Source organism: Conger conger, chromosome 15 (genome assembly GCF_963514075.1).
Source record: "Conger conger chromosome 15, fConCon1.1, whole genome shotgun sequence".
Taxonomy (NCBI): domain Eukaryota; kingdom Metazoa; phylum Chordata; class Actinopteri; order Anguilliformes; family Congridae; genus Conger; species Conger conger.
In genome coordinates this window covers 32,121,617-32,143,814 of record NC_083774.1, presented here as the reverse complement: position 1 = coordinate 32,143,814, position 22,198 = coordinate 32,121,617, and the positions used below count along the sequence as shown (strand labels likewise).

Genomic DNA, 22,198 nt, shown 5'->3' with positions numbered 1-22,198 from the left:
CTATAACCCCACCCCCGCTCTATAACCCCGCCCCTGCTCTATAACCCCACCCCCGCTCTATAACCCCGCCCCCGCGCCCTCACCTCTCGGACGCGCCGGTCTTGGTGCTGCCGGAGCGGGCGTGGTCCCTGGGGGGCGCGTGGTGCACGGGCCCAGCGCTGCTCATGGACACGTCGATGGACTCGCAGCTGGTGTGCAGGCTGCTGGCGGAGGGGCAGGCGGGGGCCGAGCCGCTGCTGAGGGTGGTGCCCCAGGTCAGGCTGTTGGACGGGCCGGAGTAGGCGGAGCCGGGGCTGGAGGCCGGCGGGGAGTGGTGGTGCCCCAGGTCAGGCTGCTCGCCCCCCGCCCTGCCTCCCCCGTACAGGGGGCTGCTGCCCCCGCTGCCCGAGGGGGAGTCCAGCGCCCCCTGCTGGCCCAGGGTGGCGTGCGGGTTGGAGATGACCGTGGAGCTCTTCATGTTCTCCATAGTGGTGATGGGGGCCTGTTTGCAGGGCTTCGCTCCAAAGAGCCTGAGATGAGAGGGGAGCCAACAACACAAAGGAATTTAAGCTTCTTTTTTTTTTTTTTGAGAAGAAATGTGAAAGCTGAAATTGAAAACACAAACGATCACCAATCGGCCTTGTGTCATTATTCTCTTGGGAAATATCTATGGTTCGTTAGCATTTTCTAGACTTCCGGATCAAAAAATTTTACGATCTAGGGAGAAATGAATTTTTAAATCCTTTAAAACAAATTATGACATTTAGACGCTTGTTTTGTGTTTAAAAAAATTCTTATTTTCATCCAATTTTTAATCTACAAAAAATGTACATAAACGTAAAAAGCTAATTGCAACGGCTAAGTTGTTAGCAACTTGTTGCACAATAACATCATGACCCACAGCGCTGGATTTTTAAGTTATCGTTGCCGATTACTCGTTTGTGTAATAAATTGTGTTTTTTTTTTGTTTTTTTTTTACTTTATATGGTTGTATATATGGCTGTGTGTTTATTCTGTGTGAGTTGTCTTTGTTTTCTATTTCAACGATAATCCTGCTGACACATCCTGAAACACATTTCTTCAGTTAGGAGACGCCAACTGTCTTCCATCAACGCGGTATTTGCATATTACCTTGCTAGTAAGATCACACATGACATGAAAGAACATGCAGTAAGAAAAAATCCCTGATTAGCCTGTCAGCAAGCTAGCTAGGTAGATCCAAACAAGCCTACTTTTAAAAGCCTAACAGTAGGCTATCTAGTTAACTAACTAGCTGGCATTACTTTTTCTGGGTATCTAGAGCTAGCTGGCCTAATTAACCTAATTAAATCACTTTGTTGGTGTTTATGAATAGCCTAACAAACGAACAAAGCTCGCGATTTAGCTGTAAGTTAACAATAGTTAGTTAGCTGTAGTGGACAATTAATTGTCAAAATTTAGAATTTTGAGGTCTAATTAAAATGTACAGTCATGAAATGAAAAGAAGCATGTACATTTCTGAATTACCCACAGAATGGGTCGGGATCCGTTGGATTTAAATTGAGTTATATTTGCACAAAAAAGTCTTAATGTTTTAACGTAGTAATACCAAAATCCGCAGTTTGTGAGCCCGTTGCCATTGTAGTAGACCTGGGAAATGGCACTGAGATTGGTTTTGAAAGGGGTGAGATACTGAGAATCAAAATGAGCCATTTTGAATGGAAATCCAACACTACCGCGTTCACCATAATATCACAAAAATTTTATGAAATTGTATTATTTTCACACAAACCAACAGTACTCCGGACAAGGAGTGTCAGATTTGAGTATCTCAGTGTTCAGGGAAGGTGGTTGTGACCAGGAGTGTGAGACTTGAGTATCTCAGTGTTCAGGGAAGGTGGTTGTGACCAGGAGTGTGAGACTTGAGTATCTCAGTGTTCAGGGAAGGTGGTTGTGATTGGTGGAGGGGATGAGGCATACCTGCGCAGCGTGGGGGACGACACGTCAGCGTACTTGGCCCCCTGCTGCCTCCCGCCCTGCGGTGCGCCCACAGCGCCCCCCGCTGGCTTGGCTCCCTCTGCGTCCGAGGACACGCCCTTCTCGCGGTCGGTGCGGTTGGGAGGGGGGTCGCGGGCTTTGGGCGCGGGGAGGCCGGCCTCCATGCCGGTGATGGACGAGCGGTTGGCGCTCCGCGCCGCGTAGGCCCCTCCCCCGGAGCGGCCGGGCCGCGGCAGGCTGCGGTACTGCAGGTTGCCGCGGGCGATGGAGGGCAGGCAGCCGTCGTCCTGGGCGTCCACGCTGGCCTTGCGGCCCGTGGGACGGCCCCCGAGGGGCCCCGCGGATTTGGGGATCTTGCCCAGGGTGGCGGAGCCGCTGGTGATGACGGCTCCGCTGGCCGTGACGGTCGTCTTCTTGAAGCCGAAAGTGCTGGTGGGGGCGCGGGGCGGCGCGCTGGAGGGGGGCTTCTTGGCCTCGTCCCCGCTGCTCCGCCCGGCGTCCGAGGGAGAGCGCTGAACGTGAACGGGCTTGGGCGAGAGCCGGCCCTTCTCCGACACCTTGGCGTCGTCCGTCTTCCCTGCCAGCGCAACAGATACAGCAGCTCGTCAAACGGAGAGCCACAGGAGCAACCAACCTTCATATTAATGTGTCGGGCAGGTTCGGCCCAAACATGGCCAAACTCAAAGACCTCTACACCGCTTGGCGTATGTAAGTGTAACCTGGTACATTACCCTTTCACTCACACGCACACTCACACACTTGGTACAATAAAGCTAACCAAGAGAACCAGTAGGCAGGGTTTGCACTTTCTGAGAGTATTTCATAGATTCCAATATACCACACACACTCAGTAAAGCTCAAAACTATTTGTAGTATTTGTAGTAAGTATTTCACCCGGGTCTGGAAGTACTGCATAAAAACATAGGGGTGCCATTCTTCCAGATATGTTCCAAATTAATCAGGAAAAACAGATTTTCAGAGCCTAAATGGTGGGGGGGGGGGGTCCATTTCGGAGACACACCTGTCCCGTGGGTCTTGAGCGAGCAGGTTCCCGTGGCGACCGGCACCTTGGCGCGGGGAGCAGTGATGCCCGCCTGGGCCGTCATGCCGCGCCTCCAGGAGCCCGTCTGGGACACGCCGGGGGTCTTGCGGCCCGAGGTGCTCTTGTCGGATTCGTCCGAGACGTCCGAGGGGTTCCGGCGCCACTTTGAGCCGGGCTCCGTGCGTGCGCCGCTGTCCGAGCCCCCGTCCGCCCGCTTCACCTCGTCTCCCGACCAGGCCGAGCTGCGCTCTGACAGAGAGTGCTTCTCCGAGTCCGTCTGGGGCTGGGGACACAGGCACGGCCCAGCTTCAGTCACAGCTCTCAACTCATCTACTGCACAGGCAGACCAGTGTGTGGACGGGCAGCTATCAGTGTGTGGACAGGCAGCTATCAGTGTGTGGACGGGCAGCTATCAGTGTGTGGACGGGCAGCTATCAGTAATACTAATTAAAATGTACAGTCATGACAGGCAGTTATCAGTGTGTGGACAGGCAGTTATCAGTGCGTGGATGGGCAGTTATCAGTGTGTGGACAGGCAGTTATCAGTAATACTAATTAAAATGTACAGTCATGACAGGCAGTTATCAGTATGTGGACAGGCAGTTATCAGTGTGTGGATTGGCAGTTATCAGTGTGTAAACAGGCAGTTATCAGTGTGTGGACAGGCAGTTGTCTCTGTGGACAGATATATCTCATTGAATGGACACAATGATGGAAATGTGTAGACTAACAGGTGTCTGTGTATAGAATAAAATAAAGTAACTATTTTATCCTGTGGCCAACTTCAAAAAGGGACAGACAGTTGTCTAGAATAGATTAGAGAGTTGTTAATGCTTGGATAGAGAGTTGTTAATGCCTGGATAGAGAGTTGTTAATGCCTGGATAGAGAGTTGTTAATGCCTGGATAGAGAGTTGTCACTAAGCCAAATCATGCAGCAGAGGCAGAGACCTTCCGGGTGTTCAAGTCTAGGAGTGACACAGTGCTGGATAATCTAGTTTATAGGTCGATCAGTTCAGCATAGATATGAAAATGCAATGTAGCTAATATATTTTAAAAAAAGGTGTCTGATTCAAGAGGAGTAAGCTGTCGTTACAAACACTGCTCCGACACCTGTTGTTCTTAGTACACTGGCTAGGACTAAAACACCACCATTATGGCTAGCATTAAATTACGGGAGAAAAGGTTTAAACAAATCTGGTTGACAAATCCAGAAACAACAGTTGCAGAACGTGGGGTATGTGGCATGCAAATCAAAGGGAAAATAACAAAATAACAACAATTAAAATAAAACTAAACATTTAGAAAAACTAAATCTAAACTAAAACTGAAACATATTGGAAAAACGAAAACACTAAAACTAAACTCATAAGAAAGCGGAACTGAAACGAAAACAGAAGTAAAAACTTCAGTCACAAGATAAAAACCATAACCTTAACGAGCACTCCTACTCAGAGACGCTGAGTAAATTGTGTTTAAGGAGTTCGTTTTCATAAAACTGAAAAATCCTCAACTGGCCTGTTTGTCAGCTGTATACCCCCAAAAGAGTGACCAGTCTGCATTACACTGGGAGAGAGTCACAAGCGGGTCAAAGTCCAGCACTGGACACTGTCCAAAACACTCACGGACCTCCTGTCCTGCCCGGCAGTTTTCTCACAATGGGAGCGACAACATTTGAGTTCTGGTAAAACATTAACTTTGGATTAAGCGTTCCTTTCCGGCCAAGGTATGTCGCTGAATCAGAGCGCAAGCAGACACTCAGAGGTTGAGAACTGTTCAACAGAAAAGCCTACACTAAGCTAAAGCTGGGGGGACAATGGGAAATGGTTTAAAAATTAGTTAACATAGACATGCTATTCATCGTCTATGCCTCTGGACCTCAAATCACGGTCCTCAAGGGAGAAGAGATGTGCTGTTTTTGCACCCTCCCTTTACCTGGGAGTCAGGTGCGAAGCCAGTCTGGCCAATCAGCAGCATTTGTCCCGTTAAATGCCTGGCAGTAAAGAAAACCAGGGCCAGATTTGAAATCGAGGGCTGGATTTGAGGCCTGCTTAATGCAATGAAGGTACTGACTCTAAATCAGGGGTGTCCAATCTTCATTGATAAGAGCCAGGGTGGGTGGAGGTTTTTGTTTTAACCAAGCAATAGGACACCTGATTCAACAAATTAACTAATCATGGTCTCAAAATAAGACCATGACTGAAGTAGAACCAGGTCTTAGTGCTGGGCAAAGACAACAACCCGCACCCAGACCAGCTCTTTTCCATTAGGATTGGAAACCCTGCTCTCAAAGAAATAACAGGGAAATTAGGGCAGATCGGACTCATGAGACAATTATCCATCATAACTGGGGGGTAAAACAGGATTGTAAACTGAAAAAAAATTAAAAAATCTTTGCAATAAATGCCAGAAGATCTGAAATGTTTAATGTTTAAGACCTTGGTCTGACGTCTCCTCTGGAGCAGTCCTTATGTCCTTGATTCGCTGAATTCTCTGAATTGTGTTAAAACCATACGCTTCTCACAATGTGCTCTTATTACTCATAGACTACTTTTTTTAAAAATATATAGCAAAAATTTAAGTGATCTCTTTTTATGACCTTATAAAGAAACCGTTATCAGTTATTAAATATGCAACTGGAATCTCCTGTGTGAGGCTGGGAGAGTGAAACATTTCTATAAAAGGCAACATTGTTTCAGAGTAAGGGTACAAAAAGGGTGCTTTGCAAGAGAGACCATTGGCTGTAAATGCCCCTTTGCTTCCTGTGCGAGGACTCACCGTCCTGTGGCAGGCCTTGCGGGAGCTGGCGGGGGTGTTGGCGTAGGAGCTGACGGAGGAGCTGGTGTTGATGTCGTCCGTGTCCACGGTGTCGCTGATCCCGCTGCTCGCTGAGCTGCTGTCGTCCCAGCTGTGGGGGGGAGAGGGGGAGAGGGGGCGGTCAAAATACAGCGGGTCGCTGGGAGCACCCCTCCAACTGGCGTCCCTAAGGGTCTCCAAGGTTCCATCATGCCTGTGGTGTCAGATTCTGCCTGGTTTCTCTTAGTAATCATAAATTCTAATAATATAATATTTCTTTTGCGTAGCGCTTTTGAGAGTACACACTTTATAGAGTTAATCCAACAGAGAATAAGAAGTTAAACGTTTCAAAAGCAAAAAGAACGGCTCGGGCGGAGCGGTTCCACACACCGCAGAGCCCATCTCTTCACTTGACAGACCTCAATGTTTTTTTTCACCAATTACCCCTTCAAACTATTTTTAATCTTAATGTACATTCATCGACACACACTGAGGTTTCGCTTTTCCTTTTCGTCTCAGTTGGAAAAACTGCCCTTTGAGGGCAATTTCCGATCATCCCAGCCTAAATAGTGCAGCATCGCGTCTGATCAAATGAACAGTCGACCACATCTGACCAAATAATGATCCTGTTGAAAAACCTGTGGGACGGTTAAATATATATCACTCTTCTTGTAAATGCTGGTTCAATGTCACTGATATTTGGCTTTTCTTTGCTTCCAAATGAGGCGAGCCACTTCAGTGAAAGAAGAAAGTGTATGAGTGTGTGGCACCAGAAGGCATGCAGGAACGCGTGTGGCACCAGAGAGCCAGAATGAACATTAGCGCGAGGCCCGGTATGCGTCTTCACCAGCCTCTCGTTTGAAAGTAGAGCTACTGCACATAAGCGTTTCAGCCAGGCACAAGCTGCCTGCACCACATCTGCCAAAAAGCTCAACTCCGTAATCATCGCTCATCTAAAAATACCGCAAATGAGAAAATATCGCCTGTTGGAGAGAAAGCACCGAAACACGGCTTCACCTTCACGATGAAAAGACCCCAGTGGAGTAAGAGCTGCTGGCTCCACCCCCCCCCCCGGCGGGCACAGGGGGCTGCTGACCTGCATCTGGAGAGATGAAGGCGGGCCCCTAATTGACAAAAGAACCCTGCCGTTGGGCCCTTGAGCAAGGCCCTTAATCCAAAAACTGCTCCAGGGGCTTCTGACCCAAGCCCTCTCCCTCTCTTGCCCTGCTTGAAACTGTTCTCTCTGGCATTTTTCCCAAGGCATCCTTGCAAACAAAAAAACATGTTCACAAAGCACCTCCCCTGGTTAAATAAAGGATTTAAACATAATAGTAATAAGAAATGGAATGGCTTTTTTAAAGAAAGATGCTCTTTGCAGTCTTTGAGATATCAGAGATAATGACGGGCCTTTAACGGTCTTCTTGTGGTCACTCTTCCTCATATCGCTCTGCCGTGGCTGTGCATCCTGTCTGGGCTCTCTCTGTGCACACCTGTGACCAGACGCTGACATCATACGGGCCCCAGGCAACGGTCTCGCCATCTGTCACCGTGGGGACTGCAGACTTCACAATGACATCACGCTGCACTTTCTTAGATTACAGTTCAGACCATTTGGGGGGGGGGGGGGGGGGGGTTGAGGTGTTAAGATACCAAAGGCTGCCTTCCCTACTGGATCCACAGCTCTGTGAACTAGCATTTAGCCCATTGAAGGTTTTCTGGAATGTCTTTTCTAAATTCTACATTCGTGTTCCAGAACACCAGTGCTTCCCATTACCAACAGCGATTGCTACATCAGCATTGGAATGTTCAGTTAAGAACTTTAGAATGTTCGGTTACTTAAATGGTCCACAACTTAAATGGTAACCCAAGGGACCCATTGTCTTGTCTGTTTGGTGTCTGCAGGTCTGGTTGTCAGGCGACTGGGGGCACAAGGGATAGCCTCTCTTTCCCCCCCCCGTCCTCAAACACGGGAGTCCCACAGAGAGCCAGCTTGCGGGGGCCACTCCATCAGCAGGGCTGCAGAAATGGAAGAGGGATTGCAGAGAACCGTGCGCGTTGCAGAGCTCACTCGGTTTATCCACCAAATCAATTTGTTCTGGAACATTCACAGCACACTGCTACCTGCACTCGGAAAAGGATGTTTCCCCAGGGAGCGACTCATAAATGAAAACATTTAAAATTAAATTTAAAATAGACTATTAAAACAAAGGTATGAATTATTTTCATTTAAAACACACTGTCTAAAAATAAGCAAGGAAAATTCTGGCAAGGAAGGACAGAAAAGTGTTTTGCGTGAAGAATGAGGAATTAAGAGTGACAGTTATGGGCCTTAGGCAGAGACAGACTCTTTAAAGCATGCCTGTGAAAGTGTACACAGCTCTAATGAAGACAAGCACCCCCACACTGCACATCCACGCACGGCCAAAACCAACACGCATAACTGATAACTTCAACCGCAAGCACAACCCATTCACAAAAACTGCACAGACTAACAGACAGGGCATTCAGAAGAACATCGATGCACAGGAGAGCACACTGTTCTTACGACGGTGAGCTCTTGGAGCGCGTTTTTGAAAGACGTATCCAGCAAACGAAGAGGTGAGGAGGGAGTTCCACGAGGGAAAGATGGACTGAGCTGACCCCGGCTGCCTCTCTGCACGAGCCCAGCCCAGTGGAGATTGAAGGGGGGGGGGGGTGGAATAGAGTGGGAAGGTCCTGGTGTCTGGAGGGGCGTGGCGGGATCCCAGACCTCAGCGGAAAGGGCAGGCAGCTGGACCATGCCCCTTTAAGACCCTGTCTCTCTGTCACAGTCATCTCCCTCCCCCTGTCCGTCATCTCTCTCCCTCTGTCAGTCATCTCTCTCCCCGTCAGTCATCTCTCTCCCCGTCAGTCATCTCTCTCCCCGTCAATCATCTCTCTCCCTCTGTCAGTCATCTCCCTCCCCCTGTCCGTCATCTCTCTCCCTCTGTCAGTCATCTCTCTCCCCGTCAGTCATCTCTCTCCCTCTGTCAGTCATCTCTCTCCCTCTGTCAGTCATCTCTCTCCCCGTCAGTCTTCTCTCTCCCTGTCAATCATCTCTCTCCCTGTCAATCATCTCTCTCCCTGTCAATCATCTCTCTCCCTCTGTCAGTCATCTCTCTCCTCCTGTCAGTCATCTCTCTCCCTCTGTCAGTAATCCCTCTCCCCAGGTCAGTCATCTCTCTCCCTCTGTCAGTCATCTCTCTCCCTCTGTCAGTCATCTCTCTCCCTCTGTCAGTCATCTCTCTCCCCCTGTCAGTCATCTCTCTCCCTCTGTCAGTAATCCCTCTCCCCTGGTCAGTCATCTCTCTCCCTCTGTCAGTCATCTCTCTCCCCATCCATCTTTAGCGGAGGCCCATGAGACGCTGGGAGTCATGTGTCATGTGCAGCCGCTGGAGGGTAACACTGTGAAGGGGTTTCCATCCATGCAACCGTTTTTATGCAAATGTATCATTTCTGCTCAAGCTGAAATTCACAAACAGGTTTTTACAGAAAGGTCGGTAAGTCACTAAAGAGAAGATGCAATAAAGGGTGATGGAAACAGTTTTTCCAAGCCAGAAGGCCCAAAAGTCGTTTGCATCGCAGTAGTTGATAGAAACACACTACAATTACCATTTTCTTTTGCCAACATTTTCGGAAATGTTATTGGCAAAACATCGGGATGGAAGCTTTGCTGCAGTTTGGTCATATGGCCAACTGGACACAAGGTTCAGTTTTATAGACTGAACTCCATCTCTTCAGTACGTAATGGACGAGGTCGCACCGGTAGAGAAGGCCCCCACCTGCATCATGGGAACGGCTAGCGCTTTTTTGGCGGGGGGGGGGGGGGGGGGGCGGGAGGAGAATGTGTAATCTGATCGGCAAAAAGAGTGTGATGGGGGCTGGACAATGAGGTTTGACACAGGAGCAGTGTTGGAGGGTTTAAATATTTGCTTATGCTAATCACATCCGGTAGGATGGGCTTAGTGGACAAGCTGAAAGGTGTTTGCCAAGCCAACAGGGACCCACAGCCGGCTCCCTTAACCAATCCAATTTCAGCATTCCGTTTCCTGTGACTGCCTGAACAAATTTTTTTTTTTTTTTGGAAGGTCAGAGGTCAGTGTCAAGCTCAGCCTTTTTTAATTAACCCTTTGAAGTCAGTGTTCTAGAACTCTATTACTTTCAAGTACCAGTAGTGATTGTGTGACATCAGCATGAGAATGTTCAAATAAGACCATTCTTCTAATCACATATTTGTGATCTCCCACCTCGAGTTAAAAGACTCATACTACCCGCAATTTCACAGCTGCAGCATTCCGAGCCGAAACACTCGTGGTCTTTCCCTCTAAGCTGAACTGTTTTTGGAGGAACCTGTCCATGTGAGAACAGGCCTTGCCATGGCCAGACCGCTGACCGCTGCCCTCACACAGGACCCTCCAGACCCCCGCTGGTCACTGGAGCCAGGCTGGTCTTATCAGCTGCACTCCCACTGAAACTCCTCCAATTACCTCAGAGGTCACCACATGTGAGTAACCATGGAAACCCACCACCACCATTCCTTCCCCCTTCAAAAAGTGACGGAGCAAAGCTCCAATAAACACAAACTGTCTCAACGTGCGGATCGCTGACATTTCACCGTTCACATTTCATTTCCATTCCCAAACACCATTTCCCCCACAGGTCCCCAAATGAATGCCCCAAATGAAGAGCAGGTTTTTTTGGAATGTTTTTTTCAACATTCTAAGCCAGTGTTCTAGAACTCCATTGCTTTCAGTTACCAGTAGTGATTGTTACATCAGCATTAGAATGTTCAGTTAAGAACACTCTAATCACTCAGTGAGCACTTTTGTACGTATTTATTTGACTTCTTTTTTAGACTTATTGGTCTTCTGCTGCTGTAGTCTATCCACTTAGAGGTTTGAGACATTGTGTGTTCAGATATGCTCTTCTGCATACCACTGTTGTAATGCGTAGTTATTTGCTTTACTGTCACCTTCCTGTCAGCGTCAACCAGTCTGGCCCTTTCCTCTGACCTCTCATTAACGAGTTTGCCCACAGAACTGCTGCTCACTGGATGTTTTTTGTTTTTCGCACCATTCTTTGCAAGTTCTAGAGACTGTTGTGCATGAAAATCACAGGGGATCAGTAGTTTCTGAGATAATCAAACCACCCTGTCTGGCACCAACAATCATTCCACAGTCAAAGTCACTTAGATCACATTTATTCCCCATTCTAAGTCTGAAAAACAGCTGAACCTCTTGACCATGTCTGCATGTTTTTATGCATTGAGTTGCTGCCACATGATTGGCTGATTCAATATTTGCATTAACAAGCTGGTGTACAGGTGTACCTAATGAAGTGGTCACTCAGTGTATTTGTGACCTCGGGCCTTAAAGGGTTAACAGGACTAGAGTCCATCGTTACCCCACACACATAAACCCCACTCCCCCACACTTACCGCCCGGTGCCCTCTCCATTGTTAGCACCACTGCAGCATTAGCATGTGAACGGGCTGTTGGGTGTAAATGCCACTTTGGTTCCATTAAGGCTGTTGTTTAGAGCTCGCTGGCCATTTTAATCTGGGGCGTGAATGACTTCCTCAAACACTTGTAATGACCCTTGTAGTTTAAGAGCGTTGCCATTTTCGTAGCACATTTGCAGTGGAGCGGCACAGAACAATCTTCCATGTTATAACCGCAAGCCTGATGGGATTTTGTGCCTGGTGTTCTGGTTGGGTTCATGTGGGGAAAAAGTACCAGAATGTGGAAATTTGTGACCCGAGCTGAGGTGCCAAACTTCAAATTCTCAACTGGCCACGTCCCCCCACATTCCCAGAAAAACAGTGTGGCTCCTGGATAAGCAAGCAGACGATCCTTGTGGCACTGTGTACAAGGATCCTTACACACATGTACAAACTCTGTTAACCCTTTGAAGAGTAGGGGTTTTAATGTTTTAACATTCTGGCCAAGGTCCACAGCTGTGGGGGCCACAAGAGCCCCATGAGGCATCGACCTCTCTCTGCATTACAGCGTTACAGCCCCCTCTCTCTGCGTTACAGCCCCCCTCTCTCTGCGTTACAGCCCTCTCTCTCTGCGTTACAGCCCCCCTCTCTCTGCGTTACAGCCCTCTCTCTCTGCGTTACAGCCCCCCTCTCTCTGCGTTACAGCCCTCTCTCTCTGCGTTACAGCGTTACAGCCCTCTCTCTCTGCGTTACAGCCCCCCTCTCTCTGCGTTACAGCCCTCTCTCTCTGCGTTACAGCGTTACAGCCCTCTCTCTCTGCGTTACAGCCCCCTCTCTCTGCGTTACAGCGTTACAGCCCCCTCTCTGCGTTACAGCCCCCTCTCTCTGCGTTACAGCCCCCTCTCTCTCTGCGTTACAGCCCCCTCTCTCTGCGTTACAGCCCCCTCTCTCTGCGTTACAGCCCCCTCTCTCTGCGTTACAGCGTTACAGCCCTCTCTCTCTGCGTTACAGCCCCCTCTCTCTGCGTTACAGCGTTACAGCCCCCTCTCTCTGCGTTACAGCCCCCTCTCTCTGCGTTACAGCCCTCTCTCTCTGCGTTACAGCCCCCTCTCTCTGCGTTACAGCCCCCTCTCTCTGCGTTACAGCGTTACAGCCCTCTCTCTCTGCGTTACAGCCCCCTCTCTCTGCGTTACAGCCCTCTCTCTCTGCGTTACAGCCCCCTCTCTCTGCGTTACAGCCCCCTCTCTCTGCGTTACAGCGTTACAGCCCCCTCTCTCTGCGTTACAGCCCTCTCTCTCTGCGTTACAGCCCTCTCTCTCTGCATTACAGCGTTACAGCCCCCTCTCTCTGCGTTACAGCCCCCTCTCTCTGCGTTACAGCCCCCTCTCTCTGCGTTACAGCCCCCTCTCTCTGCGTTACAGCCCTCTCTCTCTGCGTTACAGTGTTACAGCCCCCTCTCTGTGTTACAGCCCCCTCTCTCTGCGTTACAGCCCCCTCTCTCTGCGTTACAGCGTTACAGCCCTCTCTCTGCGTTACAGCGTTACAGCCCCCTCTCTGCGTTACAGCCCTCTCTCTGCGTTACAGCCCCCTCTCTCTGCGTTACAGCCCCCTCTCTCTGCGTTACAGCGTTACAGCCCTCTCTCTGCGTTACAGCCCTCTCTCTCTGCGTTACAGCCCTCTCTCTCTGTGTTACAGCGTTACAGCCCCCTCTCTCTGCGTTACAGCCCCCTCTCTCTGCGTTACAGCCCCCTCTCTCTGCGTTACAGCCCCCTCTCTCTGCGTTACAGCCCCCTCTCTCTGCGTTACAGCCCCCTCTCTCTGCGTTACAGCCCCCTCTCTCTGCGTTACAGCGTTACAGCCCCCTCTCTCTGCGTTACAGCCCCCTCTCTCTGCGTTACAGCCCCCTCTCTCTGCGTTACAGCGTTACAGCCCCCTCTCTCTGCGTTACAGCCCCCTCTCTCTGCGTTACAGCCCCTCTCTCTGAGTTACAGCCCTCTCTCTGCGTTACAGCCCCCTCTCTCTGCGTTACAGCCCCCTCTCTCTGAGTTACAGCCCTCTCTCTCTGAGTTACAGCCCCCTCTCTCTGAGTTACAGCCCCCTCTCTCTGAGTTACAGCCCCCTCTCTCTGCGTTACAGCCCTCTCTCTCTGCGTTACAGCGTTACAGCCCTCTCTCTCTGCGTTACAGCCCCCTCTCTCTGCGTTACAGCCCCCTCTCTCTGCGTTACAGCCCTCTCTCTCTGCGTTACAGCGTTACAGCCCTCTCTCTGCGTTACAGCCCTCTCTCTGCGTTACAGCCCTCTCTCTCTGCGTTACAGCGTTACAGCCCCCTCTCTGTGTTACAGCGTTACAGCCCCCTCTCTCTGCGTTACAGCGTTACAGCCCCCTCTCTCTGCGTTACAGCCCCCTCTCTCTGCGTTACAGCCCCCTCTCTCTGCGTTACAGCCCCCTCTCTCTGCGTTACAGCCCTCTCTCTCTGTGTTACAGCGTTACAGCCCCCTCTCTCTCTGCGTTACAGCGTTACAGCCCCCCCTCTCTCTCTGCGGCAGAGGGGTGAGGACACGTCCGTAATGGTGGGATGGATCGCGTTACAACCCAACGGAATATAACAGGACCGAGTACAGCCCATCATTCCAGAGAGACCAAAGGCAGGTCGGCGGAATGTTTTCAGGCCTACTATTAATCTTTTTATAGACCGCGCAATAAGGGCCACGAATTTGATTGTGAGGTGTATGGAGGCCACGCCAGGCTTGGTATAATCATACAGGCCCAACTGGCAGTCGAATAAAACGGCAATAACCACATTATCGCATCGCGTTTCAGACACGCGGAAATCAAAAGACCACATCACGAAAAAAATTCCCTTTCAAGGGTAAATGCCAGAAGTCTTGAAGCAAGCGCAACAACTTCTGTAAAAGAAAACCGGCGGATTGGGCAGAAAGGAGGCCACTGAGAGAAAAAGGAAACAAAGGACTGGTCCACGGTTCCTCTGACCGTGGGTTAGAGAGTCCACGGTTCCTCTGGCCGTGGGTTAGAGAGTCCACGGTTCCTCTGACCGTGGGTTAGAGAGCCCACGGTTCCTCTGACCGCGGGTTGGAGAGCCCAGGGTCAGAGGTGAGCTTGCACTCCAGGTCAGGGAAGGGGAGGGCAGTGTTTTTGTCGGGGTGCATGTCAGACAGGGGGGAAGCCAGGAGATAAGGGGTCGGAGGAGAGAACGGGGTGGGGGGTATGGGTGAGTTCTATGCAGGTCTCTGTTTTGTAAAACTTTTTTTCAAGGAGCACATGTCCTCCAAGGTGAAGAATTTAGATGCACTCAAATGTGTCCCAATTAGCAGATGTGCTCTTACATTTCTCTCCAGTTCACGCACATCACATTTTGAGCACTGTAGAGCCCATCTACAGTATTCACTCTATTTCACGGTCTAGGGAGATAATAACTTATTAGAAGTTTTACTTTGGAAAGCACACTGAATACCATGGCTGTATGAATACAATTTTATTACATGAAATAATTATTTGTTATTAATGTCACTCCATGGATTTATTTCATTTCAGTTGAGACTTAAATGAGTAATTGTCCAATCGCTTCATTTCCCGGGTAACCACTCTCCCCCTGTGATGCGTCTCATTTGGTGGTCAGAGTCGATGCTTAGTTCATGCTTTCTATAAAAACTCCAGAAACGAGTACAGGACCAAATGTATTATGCATTATAATAATAATAATCTCATGGATAGCACTACCCTTTTGAACCTGGATATCTCATGGCATGAGGGTATTTTTATTGTCTCCAAAAATCTGTCAAATCCAAATATATTCAGCCAAAGAATATATTGAGCGTAAATTTAATTTCCAAAGAGGAAGCATCGTATTTCCACGCAGGGGGTTCCCGGCTACAGTTCCATTTCCAATGGAAAAAGCTCACGGACAGGGTGAAAGCACAACATCCATGCAAATGTCTCCATGCAAAACAACAGAGCTGCCCTTTGTTAAGGAACAAACGTGACCGAAACCCTCGCCTGACGCTTCCTGTTCCGCTGGGAGAGTTGTCAAAGAACTGGTGTCTAGCCCCAACCCTTATTCACATTCTTTAATAACACATCTTCCTGTGGCTTGACCCATGCAAAAAGTCCACCTCTTCCTGTTGCTTGACCCATGTAAACAGCTTCAGCAAATGGTGGCACTCAGTAAAAATGTATGGTTAAAATCAGTACATTCGCAATATGCAGTAAATCTTTATCTAACATTCTGTCTGCACGCATCTCTGTTCAGGAAGCCGTGATCGACTAGATCCACTAGATCATGCTACAAAAATCAAACCAAATCCTAGATCAACTACCAGTTGTTCAGGTTCTTTTATAAATAGATGATGTCACATGGCCTACTGCCGAGATTCAAATATGCACAGAGTGGCTCAGTTCTGGCACAGGTCTGACCCCCCCTGGGGGCGAACGTTTCAACCTCGTTTCAACCTCGTTCAGCCGTGTTCCATTTTCTCAAAAGGTATGGGAAAGGAGTCGGAGGACCAGACGCAACCGTGAAGGGGACCTGAAAGCTGCCCACGGACTGTGAGGTAACCGTTACATTACATTACAATACATTAATGGAATTTGGCAGACGCTCTTATCCAGAGTGACGTACAGTTGATTTGACTAAGCAGGAGACAATCCTCCCCTGGAGCAATGCAGGGTTAAGGGTCTTGCTCAAGGGCCCAACGGCTGTGCGGATCGACATACACAGAGCGAACTCAGCCTCCAGCTCTACTAACGATGAAAGAGCTGTTAAAACGAGGCAAGAGGGAATCCGGTTTTAATTGGTTCTAATTGCCATGGCCAATGGCGTTTCAACATCAGTGCGTTCACAGAGAAGGGGGAGGGATATTCAGTGCTGTGGTTTGAAGGTGTTTGTTGCTGCTATTCCTCTGTTGACCGTTAGAAGTTCAAAATTACCTATTGTACCTTTAAGATTTTTGAAAAACATTCCAGAAAACCTACACTTCAAAGGGTTAAGGGCCAGTGCTCTGAAGTGTGCTGGGAACAGTCCTGATGGGGCTATGAGCCACTCACCACAGAGCCTGCCAGCTGTTTAAAAAACCTTTTATAGATCACTCATTACTTGGCATGACTGGAGATGAAAGCTAGCGGGGAGGTCAGCGTTGGTGTTCTAAATGACGATTAAATGAAAGCGGTTTGGAGCCAGTAAAACGGCTGCCGGTGCCATGCTCAGCTTCGGAATCGATTACCCTCGGACATAACAGCCTGACTGACGTGGGCTCTGAGTCTGAGGTGGGTCAGAGCATCCAGCACAACACTGTCCTACCTGGAACGCCTGTTCAGTCAGCCCGGGGTCTCACAGGGATGACGCGGTGAATGGGAAGGCCCACGTGGCTGTGCTGCTACCGCTACGCTAGCCTGGAGCTCAGCTGGGCCGGGGCTCTGGCTCCATTAGCCCCCTTTCCCACTATTGAATTAGCCCTGTCTGTCTCAGGGCCCTGTGACAAGGGGGTGAGGGGCGGCAGCGAATGGGGTGGGAGGCAATAGGGTCTGTATTTTATGCTAATGCCTTTAATGTGCGGAACCACAATTATAGCACCCATCACTTAAGGTGGCTCCACCCCCCCACCCCCATGCAAACATGCAGGCACGATGTCGGGATTCCTTCAGGGTGTCTCCGAACGTCCTTCCTGTTGACTCAAAACGCCGAAACGCAGAGAGGCCCCGCACACGGGCGCAGAGCTGTTCTGAAGGGCCCACGCCCCCTCGCCCCCGGCCCAGAGTGCCACAGGCTGAAGTTCATTTGCAAAAATTATAATGGCGCCCTTTCAAACAAATGTTTGAATGTTACCTTTAAACAGCCTGTTAGGTTTAATTACCGCTCATCAAACGGTTTCTCTTCAGCTCCCGGGGCCTTACTGGATTTTGTTGCTTTTGCATGTTTGGAAACTCTGCATGGCAGCCGCACATGGGGGGGAATGTGGGCAGGGGCAGGGACAGGGACAGGGACAGGGGCAGGGGCAGGGGCAGGGGCAGGGGCAGGGGCAGGGGCAGGGGCAGAGGCAGGGGCAGAGGCAGAGGCAGGGGCAGGGGCAGGGGCAGGGGCAGGGGCAGGGGCAGAGGCAGGGGCAGGGGCAGGGGCAGGGGCAGGGGCAGGGGCAGAGGCAGGGGCAGGGGCAGGGGCAGGGGCAGGGGCAGGGGCAGGGGCAGGGGCAGGGACAGGGACAGGGACAGGGACAGGGGCAGGGGCAAGGACAGGGACAGGGGCAGCTCAGGAGATGCACTGCAAGAGTGCAGGGGGCACACACACCCCTGAAGGCCTAAAATCATCCATTACAATCCACTGCCCCTGGCCAAAAGCACCAGGGCAGGGGGGTGAAAGGGGATGACATTTTCCTCCCAAAACAAAGAAGAAACAAAAAGGAAATTATAACTGAAAACAAGGAGAGGGCTGAGTGCTTCGACCCATCCATTACCGGCTGTCAACAGCCCTGAGTCAGGCCATCGCTCAGGTTCTGTCAGGCAGAACAAAGGACCTGGTGTGCCTTTTCAAAACTGCTCCACACCAGAAGATACAGCCACACAAACAGTACTGCTGAATGACAACACTCACTAAGCAGCGCTTAAAAACACTACTTTACATCTTTATCTAACACAGTTTGCATGCATATTAATTCAGAACGTCCTGCTGTTTCTAGATCACATCATGCTACATGACTCAAACAGAATTTCTGACATGAATGGGACCACGCCACAGGATGATTTTGTTGGGGTCAGCAACATATTGCAACTTGCCGGTGTGTGGTATGTGTTTGGAACAGAGATAAGTGGCCGGGGCAGGGTGTGTGGTATGTGTTTGGAACAGAGATAAGGGCTGGGGCGAGGTGTGTGGTATGTGTTTGGTACAGAGATAAGGGCCGGGGCGGGGTGTGTGGTATGTGTTTGGAACAGAGATAAGGGCCGGGGCAGGGTGTGTGGTATGTGTTTGGAACAGAGATAAGGGCTGGGGCGGGGTGTGTGGTATGTGTTTGGAACAGAGATAAGGGCTGGGGCGGGGTGTGTGGTATGTGTTTGGTACAGAGATAAGGGCCGGGGCGGGGTGTGTGGTATGTGTTTGGAACAGAGATAAGGGCTGGGGCGGGGTGTGTGAGGTACCTGTCGGCGTCCCCCTGTCCCGTGGAGGCGTTGCGCTGGAGCGTCTCTCGAACAACCGCCATCCCGTCAGGCAGCCGGTTCAGCCGCCGCGCGTAAATGCTCAGTCCTCCGTCTGTCATGTAGCTGTAAGGACAGACAGACAGACAGACAGACAGGCTTGGTCAAAGTCTCTCACACACACACATACACATATACACACACACACACACACACTTACACACATACACACACACACACACTTACACACACACACACACACACACACACACACACGAAGCAAAGGCTGGCTGCAGTCAACCAACGTACAATTACCGCCCCATTACACTACTGAAAACCTCATGTGAGTACAAAACGATTGCCCCGATATGATCCGTTTGGCCGAATTTATATCATAAAACCCTCGGGGTAGCTCAACAATAGGGCTTGATTCAGCTTTTTTACTGCATTTTGGCCAGAGCTAAATTCTTAACTGTCGAGTGTTTTAATAGACGAACGGATGGGGCAGCACAGAAGATTAAAAAGTCATGCTACCGTTCCAACATCTTCAATGTTCAGCTTGGCATGGCACAGTAATCAATCAATGCGTCTGCAGTTACATTTGGCGAGAGAGAGAATCAACTGCTGTCACATTCATAAAAGAGCTCAAAAAGACCCATCTGAAGCCGGAAGGGGAAACCGATGGCAGCCGTGTCTTTCTCCCTGGAAACGCAGTCAAAAAAGCCAAGCATTTAATAAAGTCCAACTGCAAAACAAGCCCAGAGCAAACGCATTAAAAAAGCGCCAGTGTCAAAGGAAACTGCCAACGGACTAAATCTCTAACACCACTGAGACTGCCAGTTGCACATGATTACCCATCAATCGCTTTCATTCTGCAGAGGACCATTTACTCGACCGAACAAAGGCAACGACTACAAAACAGCGGAAACTCAAACAGAGGAAAAAAAACAGAATTACTTCAAGATTTCCGGACAAAATCGTGGTATTCATTCAAGCTGAGACAATGGCATTTACTGGTATACACTTCTCTATACACGATGAAGTAATTTCACATTTCGTTCAGTTTACTTAATTATGTACAGAGATTCTCGACTTTTGCAAGCTCTGAGTCATGAACGTGAACCAGGTTTCATGTTTGAGCAGAGCGTGCCGGGTTGGGATCAGAGAATCGACAATATCTCGGTAAACAATGGCAGTGTGTGTGAACACACACAAAGTATTCAGTTAACCATTTCATTTGCACTGATACAATCTCATGATAAATATCTGCAATTTTTTTTGTTATTTTTTTGATGTCAAACGGACTTACAGTTGATTAGACTAAGCAGGAGACAATCCCCCCTGGAGCAATGCAGGGTTAAGGGCCTTGCTCAAGGGCCCAACAGCGGTGTAGATTTTTCCGGGCTTGAACCACCAACCTTCTGTTTCCCAGTTATGTACCTTAGCCACTAGGCTACTGCCCTTTTAAGTGACAACTTTGACACTTTCCACACTTTTTCATTCATGTACACAGGAAACCTTTCGCCGAAGGGGCGGCCAGCAGTCAGGTGAGTGTAGGGTATTCACTTCCGTTAGGCGTTTACATTTACATTTTAGTCATTTGGCAGACGCTTTTAATCCAGACGCTTTTAATTACAAGTACATAGGTTCTTCCACAAGGCAGGCAGTGCTCTTGAATGTGCAGTGAAACCTGAAACCTTAAACCCCCTGTCTGGCACAGATAGGGGACATGCTCTGAGCTGTCGAGTCTCCGCTGGAGGTGTCGCGTTCCCTCTGGAGGACGTCCAGCGGATCCCGGCCTTCTTTCCGCGTGAACTCCCGTCTGATCCTGACATGCTACAGATCGCTTACTGCCTAGCGTGGGTGACCGAGGAGCCCAAACCTGTGGCCCCCTCTCCAAACCTGTGGTCCCCTCTCCAAACCTGTGGCCCCCTCTCCAAATCTGTGACCCCCTCTCCAAACCTGTGGCCCCCTCTCCAAATCTGTGACCCCCTCGCCAAACCTGTGACCCCCTCTCCAAACCTCGCCCCTTCTCCAAACCTGGTCCCCTCTCCAAACCTTTGGTCCCCTCTCCAAACCTGTGGTCCCCTCTCCAAACCTGTGGTCCCCTCTCCAAACCTGTGGTCCCCTCTCCAAACCTGTGGTCCCCTCTCCAAACCTGTGACCCCCTCGCCAAACCTGTGGCCCCCTCTCCAAACCTGTGATCCCCTCTCCAAACCTGTGGTCCCCTCTCCAAACCTGGCCCCCTCTACAAACCTGTGATCCCCTCTCCAAACCTGTGACCCCCCACTCCAAACCTGTGACCCCCCACTCCAAACCTGGGGATTGAGAGGATTGTAATGTGTACTGATTAACTGGGGCATTGAGCCCCTTTTTGTTGACACATTTTCACAGGCTATTAGCGACACTCACACCCGCCCAGGAACAGCACCCTAATCCAAAGAGCAACAGCCTCGTCAAAGAGGAACAGCCCCGTCAAAGAGCAACAGCGCTCGAAAGGAGCTAGGCGACAAAGGACTGAATTTAGGACATTGTTCTCAACAAAGCCACCATGAACTCAACCATTCCCACTTTATGTTTTTAATGTTAACAGACACTCCACAGTTACTCAAAAACCCAATGGAATATAAACAATGACAATGCAGCAAGAAAGTAACACAAGCCATTTATATTAAATACAAAAGTACCGATGAGCTCTGAGACATACCTTTCTACTCTGAACATCCAATGAGTCCAAGCCCAGAAGAGACTCCAGGCTGGGGAGGTCGTGCTAGCGCGTCTCTCTCAGACAGGATATCCCGGCAAAAGCTCACGAGTGCGAAAGTCCGTAGCTCCCTAATCCTGCAGTCAGCGCCTGCCAGTGTGTGTGTGTGTGTGTGTGTGTGTGTGCGTGCGCGTGTACCACACACAAAGCCTGTCTCGTGCCGGAAAGTTCTACCCTCTCCGCTCTCTCTCATCAGCCTGGTGGGCTCAGCGGAGTGCGTGAGAGAGGAGGAGGAGGAGGAGGAGGAGGAGGAGGAGGAGGAGGAGGAGGACTAGAGCCCTGACACACTGAGTCACCTCTGCATGTCGGAGCAGAGTGGGAGGGGAGGGGGCGGCAGCGGCCCCCCAGGGCTGGGGCTGGAGGAGGGAGGGGGAGGGAAGGAAGGGTGGGGGCGTGTCTAATATCAGAGTCTACAGGCGCCCAGTATCACGAATCATGAACCGAGGGGCATCCATAACATTAAACGGGTTTCACAGACAGTTAAACTCAGAGACTAAAAACACATTCCACAACGGCAAAGACCTCTCTCCGTCTCTGTCTCTCATTTAAATGATCACGGGGCAGTCTGTGTTCGCTTATTTAAATGATCACGGAGCAGTCTGTGTTCGCTTATTTAAATGATCACGGAGCAGTCTGTGTTCGCTTATTTAAATGATCACGGGGCAGTCTGTGTTCGCTCATTTAAATGATCACGGAGGAGTCTGTGTTCGCTTATTTAAATGATCACGGAGCAGTCTGTGTTCGCTTATTTAAATGATCACGGGGCAGTCTGTGTTCGCTTATTTAAATGATCACGGAGCAGTCTGTGTTCGCTCATTTAAATGATCACGGAGGAGTCTGTGTTCGCTTATTTAAATGATCACGGGGCAGTCTGTGTTCGCTTATTTAAATGATCACGGAGCAGTCTGTGTTCGCTTATTTAAATGATCAGTCTGTGCTCGCTCATTTTCTAAATTAATAGCTCCTATAATATGGAATGTCGCCTTCAGTGGAAAAATGTAAAGAAAAAATGTAAAGAAAATTTTTTTTTTTTACAGATTTTT

General features: G+C 49.8%; 1 protein-coding gene across 1 annotated transcript in view; it reads right to left on the bottom strand.

Annotated features, from left to right (window-relative positions):
* Window positions 1–21,331, bottom strand: part of LOC133111530 (neuron navigator 2-like) — a 66,411-nt gene extending 45,080 nt beyond the window's left edge. The window contains exons 1-6 of the mRNA XM_061221961.1: window positions 21,099–21,331; window positions 18,395–18,517; window positions 5,775–5,904; window positions 2,978–3,275; window positions 1,939–2,533; window positions 84–509 (exon numbers count right to left, since the gene is read on the bottom strand). Coding sequence (XP_061077945.1) covers window positions 84–509; window positions 1,939–2,533; window positions 2,978–3,275; window positions 5,775–5,904; window positions 18,395–18,517; window positions 21,099–21,115 — 1,589 coding nt within the window. The 5' untranslated portion in view covers window positions 21,116–21,331. The remainder of the gene's footprint in view (window positions 1–83; window positions 510–1,938; window positions 2,534–2,977; window positions 3,276–5,774; window positions 5,905–18,394; window positions 18,518–21,098) is intronic.
* Window positions 21,332–22,198: the final 867 nt, after the last annotated feature.